Source organism: Heloderma suspectum, chromosome 8 (genome assembly GCF_057233095.1).
Source record: "Heloderma suspectum isolate Gila_16-S chromosome 8, 16-S_ref, whole genome shotgun sequence".
NCBI classification, from domain to species: Eukaryota; Metazoa; Chordata; class Lepidosauria; order Squamata; family Helodermatidae; genus Heloderma; species Heloderma suspectum.
In genome coordinates this window covers 867229-875651 of record NC_139465.1, presented here as the reverse complement: position 1 = coordinate 875651, position 8423 = coordinate 867229, and the positions used below count along the sequence as shown (strand labels likewise).

The 8423-nt window shown below is 55.4% G+C and overlaps 1 protein-coding gene across 1 annotated transcript; it reads right to left on the bottom strand.

The window, feature by feature from the left end:
• Positions 1-418: 418 nt before the first annotated feature.
• Positions 419-5251, bottom strand: LOC146338717 (uncharacterized). The gene is made up of 3 exons (XM_084812427.1): positions 5166-5251; positions 2767-5077; positions 419-1898 (listed from the first exon to the last, which is right to left on the bottom strand). Exons 1-2 carry the CDS (start codon positions 5249-5251, stop codon positions 3547-3549), a joined length of 1617 nt encoding a protein of 538 aa, XP_084668553.1. The 3' UTR covers positions 419-1898; positions 2767-3546.
• Between the last annotated feature and the right edge of the window lie 3172 nt (positions 5252-8423).

The window sequence follows — 8423 nt, the reverse complement described above, 5'->3', positions numbered from 1 at the left end:
CGGGCAGTGATTGGGAGAGGTTTGGCAGCTTTGCCACTGAGTTTGGAGGGAAAGGGCAGGGCTTGGGTACAAATCCTTCCTCAAAACGCCAGTCCTAAGAGGAGCATCTGCTGCCAGAGGATGCCGTGGGTGTGAAAAAACACATCAGCAGAGATGTGGAGGCTGGAGACGCTCTGCAATTTGCCAAGGCAGATTGTAGGTTTTCACCACCACCACCCCTCCAAATGAAAGTTCTCTGCCTCCCTGCACTGGTCCCCAGGCCCAAGTCGGGTTCTTTTTTCCTCTGCTAAGTAGCTAAACGGAGATGCTGTGTGTAAGAAATGGAAAGTGACAGGATATGACCAAGGCATTGGAAATCAATCCAGACTAAATGCGCTTCTTAACTATAAGTGAACAGTTGAAAACAATCCTCTTTTATAGCCATGGAGATAAATACTCTGTTTTTATTAGGAAAAAATGGCTTTGGACTGAATAAAGTCGTTTGATTAACTAGTCAAAGCAGATGGTTTATTGATGTTTCAGAAAAGAGTTTACAAGGTCTGCTGAAAAAAGAGACCTAGCTCTGAATCAACAAATTACCTTGCTACGGGGGACATGACAGTTCACTGTAATAGATTTATGGGTTGCAACTTGGCGTACTGTTCACATCTGGTTTATTATGATAAAATGTCGAGACCTGGCTCACCTATACCTTTCTTGCAATCTACTATACTGACCCTTGAACTCTAGGACTCTGCAGCAAACCTGGGCATTAAAGCCTGAATTTGCCTTAATCCAGCAAGATTAGTTCCCATGTTCTAGGCAGATACATGCACCATGCAGCTGAGGGCTGGATATCTTTGCATGTGTTCAAGCTGTTTATATTGGACAGCAGTGGATTTAACAGTTCACAGATGAGATGCCATGTGACCACATAATCTCCAGGGTGTGAGCAGTGCCCTGCAGGTCTTGAGCACGGATGGGTTTACAAGGCTGAGTGGTCACCATTGGCTTAGGGCTGGAGCTCATGGGCGCTGCTGGGCATTGGATGGAGGCCTTGCAAAGGGTGTCGGGGTGAAGCCCCTCATATCAAGTCCACTGCGAGGTCGAGACATGGCTTGCATCCACTGATGGGAGGGGGAGCCTCTAAATCAGGAGTGGGCAACTGGTGCCCTCCAGATGTTTTGGCCTATGACTCCCATCAGCCCTACCCAGCACAGTCAGTGATGAGGGATGATGGGAGTTGTAGGCCAAAACACCTTGAGGGCTACAGGTTGCTCACCCCTGAGATGGAAAATCATGAGGCACCGTTTCCACATGGCTGATGGAACTCTGCATGAGCACCAGGGCCCCCACCCTAGGGGTGCTTGTGACCCCATGTTTCTGTAGGGCTGTTCACATAACTGAGGAACAGGCTCTGCTGGGCTGCCATTGCCCGTCCTTGCTGGCTAGGACTCCTCCAGAAGGAAGCGCTCGCACCATTAAGCAGATCTGGGGTGGGCTGCGGTCACACTGCCACAGTTCCTAACAACTCTAGGCCCCCTGGCACTGAAGGAATCCAGCTCCACTGCTGTGCACTCTTAGGGGAGACATTCTCCCTTTCTCATCCTGCAGGTTTCATCTGCTCCGAGTTGCTTTTAGCAATCAGGGAATGAGGCCCAGAAGGAAGGAGGCAGGAGCAGCCAAAGTGGAATAAGCCTCCCTAGCGAGGAATTGAGGTGGGGGGAGTTGCATGGGTTAATTTGCCCTGGAGTGTCTAAGCTCTGCTAACAAGTAGACCAGCGATGGACTGGACAACGGATGGGAGGCAAAGGCATTCTCTCTCCATTGCCTCCAGAAGGCCTCAGAGCAGGTCTGCCAGGCAAGTGGCTGCAAGAATTCCTGGGGGTTCTGCGGCCCTTTCTCTCCTGTAATAAGATCTGCAGAAATAATGTAGAGAGGAAAGGCGATATCAGATCCTGCTTTCTCCCCACACACACCACCGCGAGGTAGGAATTTAAATGCTCCCCCCACCCCCCAATGTCTTAACTATATGCTGTTTTGTTTACAGGGCTCTGGATTAACTCCGAGAGCAGCTTCTCTGCCAGCGCTGCCTTCCTCCTCCTTTGGGTGCTGCCACCTGCTCCTCCCCCCTGGGTTCTGAGCAGAGCAAGACTGCCAGAACCCCAGGACCGCTCGGAACCCTGCTCTGAGAAAGGCCTTCCAGCTCCAGGCTGTCTTGTGCCCCTTGCAAGGGAAGGGCTGAGAGGCCTTCGTTTGCACCTGGCCAACCTCATGCGCAGCCCTTGGGCCTGCTGCCCTCAGGAGGCTCCCTGCAGGTCGAGCTTGAGCCCGGCCTGCCATCTCCCTCCGTCGCGGCACCTGGCTGGAGAGGGAGGAGTGGGCAACACAAGCCTGGCCAGAGGAGCCCATTTGGGGGCAGGACCGGGGCGGCCCCAGGCTAGCTACCTGGCCCTGGTGAACCATGCCATCCCCACCTCCAAGGGCAGGCCTAGGCTGAGGAGAGGTAATGAGTGGGTAGCGCAGGGCTCAGTCCTGGGCCCAGTGCTCTTCAACATTGTATTAATGACTTGGGGGAGGAGGTGCAGGGAATGCTGATCAGATCTGCAAAAAGGTAAAAGTAAAGGTGTCCCCATCCAGTCGTGTCCGACTCTAGGGTGTGGTGCTCATCTCCATTTCTAAGCCGAAGAGCCAGCGCTGTCCGAAGACGCTTCCGTGGTCATGTGGCCGGAATGACTGAACACCGAGGTGCATGGAACGCTGTTACCTTTCCCACCGAAGCGGTACCTGTTTACTTGCAATTTCTTGCTTTCAAACTGCTAGGTTGGCAGAAGCTGGGACTGAAGACAGGAGCTCACTCGGTCACGCAGCACTCGGGTCTTGGACTGCTGTCCTGCCGCCCTTCTGGTCTGCAATTCAGCGTCTTAACCACTAAGCCACTGCGATGACACAAAATTGGGCGGGATAGCTAATACTTTGGAAGATAGAAACGAAATTCAAAGTGGTCTTGGTAGGCTGGAGCGATGGGCAGAAAGCAACAGAATGACATTTAATGGGGAGAAATGCCAAGTTCTGCTCCTAGGAGAAGAAACCAAATGCACAGTTACAAGATGGGGGATATGTGGCTCAACAAGACAAGCGAGAAGGATCTTGGAATTGTTGTCGATCACAAGCTGAATATGAGGCAACAATGTGATGTGGATGCAAAAAAGGCAAATGCTATTTGGGGCTGCGTTAACAGAAGCACAGCTTCCAAATCCCGGGAAGTACTAGTTCCCCTCTACTCAGCTCTGGTGAGGCCTCATCTGGAGTACTGTGTCCAGTTCTGGGCACTGCACTTGAAGAAGGATGCAGACAAGCTGGAGAGGGTTCGGAGGAGGGCAACAAAGGTGATCAGGGGACTGGAAACAAAGCCCTACGAAGAGAGACTGAAAGAACTGGGCACGTGTAGCCTCGGGAAGAGAAGACTGCGGGGAGATAGGACGGCGCTCTTCAAGGCCTTGAAAGCTGCCGCGGAGAGGAAGGCCAGGGTCTGCTGTCGGTCCTCCCAGGGCGCCGGCCACGGAATCACAGCAGGAGCAACTGCCGGACTGCCATTCCCGGGGGGGGGGGGGCTCCCCCACGCCGGAGGCCGCAGGACGAGGCCGGGCAGCCGCCTGGCCGGGAGCTCTGGCTCGGCTCCCTGCCCTGAGCCGGGGGCGGCCTCGACGGCCCTCCCAGCCCCACTAGCCCGTGCCTCTGGGAGGTCGGGTGACGCTGGGGACATCTTGCCCTTTTCCGTCCCGCGGGGCGCAGCATCCCTACCCGACGGCGCCGGACGGGTCCCGGCGTGACTAGGCGCCGCTCAGCCCGGCGGGCCTGACGGCAGCCGCCTGCTCCGAGGGCGGGCGGGGCGCGGAGCGGCCCAGGGCCGGCCAGGGCGCGCCTCCCGCGGGCAGTGCCGCCGCTCCCGCCGCGCCAGGGCGGCCGCCATGGCGACCGGCGCCCGCGCCCCGGCCCGCCGAGCTCGCCGGCGGGCGGGCGGCCGAGGCGGGCCCCTGCCTGGCCCGAGGGCCGCCGGGCGGCGGCCTCGTCCGAAGCGCCGCGAGGGGCGAGGATGGAGGCGGCCGGAGGCCGGCGCGGCGCGCGCTCCCGCGGCCCCCTCTGCGCGCCTTCGCGCGGCGCCCCCCGGGCCGCGCGCCCCGCGGAGGCGCCTTCCGCGCTGCAGCTGCTCTCCGCGGAGCTCCGCGCCCTGCACCGGGAGCGCCTGCGCCGCGTGGACGCCGCGGCGGCGGAGGACCCGGAGGCCGCCCGCGAGGTAGCTGCCCGCCCCTTCTCCCGGGAGCCTGGGCGCAGGCGGGCTGCGCGCCCCGGCCGGCCCGGCCCGGCGGGAAGCCGCCCCGGCCCGGGCGTCGCGCGCGCTCGAAGGGGCGGGCGGGGCCCGCGGCTGGCAGCCCTGCGGCCGCCCCCGGCCCGCCCGCCGCGGCAGCGGGGCCGGCGAGGAGCGGCCTTGCCCGCGCGCCGCTTTCTCCCGCGGCCGGCGGCCATGAAATCCCCGATCAGCGCGAAGAGCAGCGGAGGCCAAGCGGGGCGTCGCGGAAAGAACGAGCCGGGCGCAGTGACGGCCGCGGGGCCCGCGGGGGCGAAAGGCGCCAGCGCCGCGCCGGAGCGCCAGCCGGGCCGGAAGAGGCTCGCCGCGGCCGCCGCCTGCCGGGGGCAGCGGCGGGGGCCTCGGCCGGCCTGCGCCGGCTCCGGGGAGGGCGGCCCAGGACGGGGCGGGGCTCGGCGCGGCTCCCGGCCGCCGCCTCCGGCCGCGAAGGGGCGGGCGCGCTCCCGCGGGCGGCCCTGACGGCTCCGCGGCCCCGCCGCTGCGGGGGCGGCGAGCCGGGGCCCGCCGGGGGCGGGGCGTGGGCGGGGCTGTGCCGTCGCGCGCCCCGCGCGTGGGCCTCCCGCGAGCGGCCGGCCGGCTGACGGCGAGCCGAAGGCTGCCGCGGGGCGGCCGGGTCCCGCGGGGCGCTCCCTGCGCCGTGAGGCGCGCCGTGTACATTCTGCGGTCCTGTTTTTCTTGTTTTCAGCGTGTTCGTCAATTCCGATTGTGCCTGTAAGCTGCCGCGAGTGCCTTTTTTGACAGAGAGGTGGGGTAGGAATCAGACGAATGGCTCACGGCTCAGGCGGGGCTAAACAGGGCAAGTCGCTCCTTCAGCTACTGTGGTCCCGAGCTGTGACGGGCTGCGTCGTCTGACACCTGCGCCTTGGATTCAGCTGGACTGAGGAGCCGCGGGGATGAGCGCATAGTGGCGAAATACGATCGTAACCCCCAGCTTCAGCCAGTGCCGCATCTGCCATATTTTGTGTTGTGTTCAGGGGCTGTTCCGCGTGCGGTGCATTGTGATCCCCTGAACCGGGAGGTTCCCCGGCATGGCTCACTGAAGTCTCTATCCGGATAAGGTGGCAGGTGGTATTCCAGTCTGAGCTGGTACAGTGCACACCGTGCCTTTATTATTATATTTATTTATGTCCCGCCTTTTCCCCAATACCGGGACTCACAGTGGCTTTACAACGCTAAAACTTATACAGTTAAAAAGTAGTAAATGTGGATCCCCAAGTAACACCCCCAAGCTTGTTTGTAACAAACATCCCGAGCTCCGAACTTGATCCTTCACGGGGAGCGCAACCCCTCCCAGAACAGGTTGAACACAACTTGCCCAGATATACGAGCCGCCCACTATCGGTGCCCCCATCTTGTCTGAATTGTGCTTCGGCTTATGGGCCCCTATGCAGCCCGTTGCTGCAGGCGCCGATTCAGCACTTCCACTGCCTCGCCTGGATCTGATGAAACGACAGAGCTGTGTGTCACCAGCGTACAGACAGCGCTGCCCCCTGATTCTCCAAATGATCCCCCCCAGTGGTTCCGTGTGAATGTTAAATGGGGGGATATGGTGGAACCTTGTGAGACCTTAGCACATAAATGCCACAGGGTGAAGAGCACCAGTGTTTCTCTGCCTCCCTATCGTTAGCTTGGCTTTTCATAAAATTATTATTAAAATTAAAAATACTGAAAAGTACACTTGCTTAGTAAAGTTGTAGTTATCATCTGACTATGCTATCCTTTTCAGTTTAATATACTAAAAATGATCATTTTATGAGCAAGCCAAGTTATACATCATATATTTTAGGTTCCTGTTTTATGTCTGATCATTCTAAAATCCAGAAGGTGTAGGAGGAATGGGAGGCAGAGGAAGACTGTTGTGCAGCATCTGTTCCAGTTTGTGAGGAAATTCACGGAACCTCCTAAATCTGTTCTGGCTTGTGGGGATTGGGGAAATCTAGTCTGAAAGAAAAGCTGTTGAGTTTTTATTTAGCTGGGAGAAGTTTTGTAGCGGAGGCAGCATTTTCTAGACGTGAGGTCCAATTGGGAACTTGATTAAAAAATGTGTCAGTGAGTTCCATAGACCCAAGCCTCCACATGTGTGTGCTTGCTTTTTTTAAGAGAGGTGGGATAATCCGCATGTTGTTCTGTCACATGTACTGGCAGTGGCGGGATAACCTACATGTTTTCTCTCACATGTGGGTTTTGGAACTGCATTCATTGACTGCTACAGCACTGAATGAGCACAAGCCCAGAAGCTCTATAAGCAAAACCCAAACTCCAGAATGCACATTTTCTTCACACTGTATCATATAATGATTCTAGTCATATGTTGGGAAACTGAGTATGACTTGGAGCATTCCTAAATGTCTATCTGTAACAGATACATTAGATCCAGAATTTTAATAAGGAATGGCACAAATAACTTTGCAGGGAATCTTACAGAGAGGATTTAAAAAAAACTTTTTTTTTCTCCCATAGCTTTAATGGGCAGTATCCAATGCTGCCTATGTGCTAGCAGGTCCCACAACCAACGCAATGGGAAGCTGGCATCCTGCAGCTACCAGAAATGAGCAAAACACTCATTTCCAGAATGGGGCAAATTACTGGAGCTTGCTGAAGGGAAGTCTGCTCACCGGGACTGCTCTAGAAATGAGTCTGCCCGCTCATTTCTGGGGTTACTGCTGGAAGCGCAAGTTCCTGTTGCACAAGTGGTGGGTCCCACTAGTGGAACAGAAATGATGGGAGCACAGTGGCAGTATTAAATACTGCCCAATATTTGCAGAAAACTTGCACCTCCGGTCTTTCTATAAAATTACATAGTTGGTAATTTTGTGGGAGTTTGTGGGAGTAATGGCTGGTTGGCAGTATAAAAACACCTTGGCCCTGTTCAGATGTAACTGTGGTATTTCGCAGCAGTTTGTGGGTTAATTAACTTACACATTTCCAGTTTCCAGCAAGCTATGAATGTGGCATTTGTAGGTTGTTTCTGTGACATGTGAACCCATGTACTCAGGGTTGTTAAACAACCCCAAGTTAAAGCATAGGTTGTTCTTGAGTTAACTTGGGGTTGTTTCATCCACGAACAAACCCAGGTGCCTGGATTCAGACATCACAGAAACAACCTAGGTGTCACCTAGGACCTAGTATGATTTGTCAGTGTTGTACAACAAATTGGAAACAATTACTATCAGCAATACGACAATGGAACCCATGACCCAGGGAGGCGGTGGGCTCTCCCAGAATGGAGGCATTCAAGATGAGGCTGGACAGCCATCTGTCGGGGATGCTCTGACTTGGATTCCTGCATTGAGCAGGAGGTTGGACTCCATGGTCTTGTAGGCCCCTTCCAACCCTACTATTCTATGATTCTGTGATCTCTCCAAACTGGGAGAATGGGCATCTAAATGGCAAATGCGGTTCAGTGTAAGCAAGTGTAAAGTGATGCACATTGGGGGAAAAAATCCCAACTTCAACTATAAGCTGATGGGATCTGAGCAAGCGGTGACTGACCAAGAAAGAGATTTTGGGGTTGTGTTGAACAGTTCAATGAAAATGACAACCCAGTGTGTGGCAGCTGTGAAAAAGGCAAATTCCATGTCAGTTATAATTAGGAAAGGAATTGAGAATAAAACTGCCAATATTATACTCCCCTTATACAAATCTATGGTGCAACCACACTTAGAATACTGTGTATAGTTCTGGTTGTTGTTCAGTCGTTAAGTCATGTCCGACTCTTTGTGACCCCATGGACCATAGCACGCCAGGCCTTCCTGTCCTCCGCTCTCTCCCGGAGCGTGCTCAAGTTCATATTCATTGCATCGGTGATGCTATCTAGCCATCTCATCCTCTGCCGTCCCCTTCTCCTTTTGCCTTCAATCTTTCCCAGCATCAGGGTCTTTTCCAGTGAGTTTTCTCTTCACATTAGGTGGCCGAAATATTTGAGCTTCAGCATCTGTCCTTCCAATGAGCAGTCAGGGTTGATTTCCTTTAGGATTGACTGACTGGACCTCCTTGCAGTCCAAGGGACTCGTAAAAGTCTTCTCCAGCACCACAGTTCGAAAGCATCAATTCTTCAGCGCTCAGCCTTAGAATC

Coding starts and splice junctions, on each gene's coding strand:
- LOC146338717 (XM_084812427.1), bottom strand. CDS start 5,251: ATGCGCTCATCCCCGCGGCTCCTCAGTCCAGCTGAATCCAAGGCGCAG. Junction 5,078..5,165: donor CGTCACAGCTCGGGACCACA/GTAGCTGAAGGA, acceptor CTGTCAAAAAAG/GCACTCGCGGCAGCTTACAG.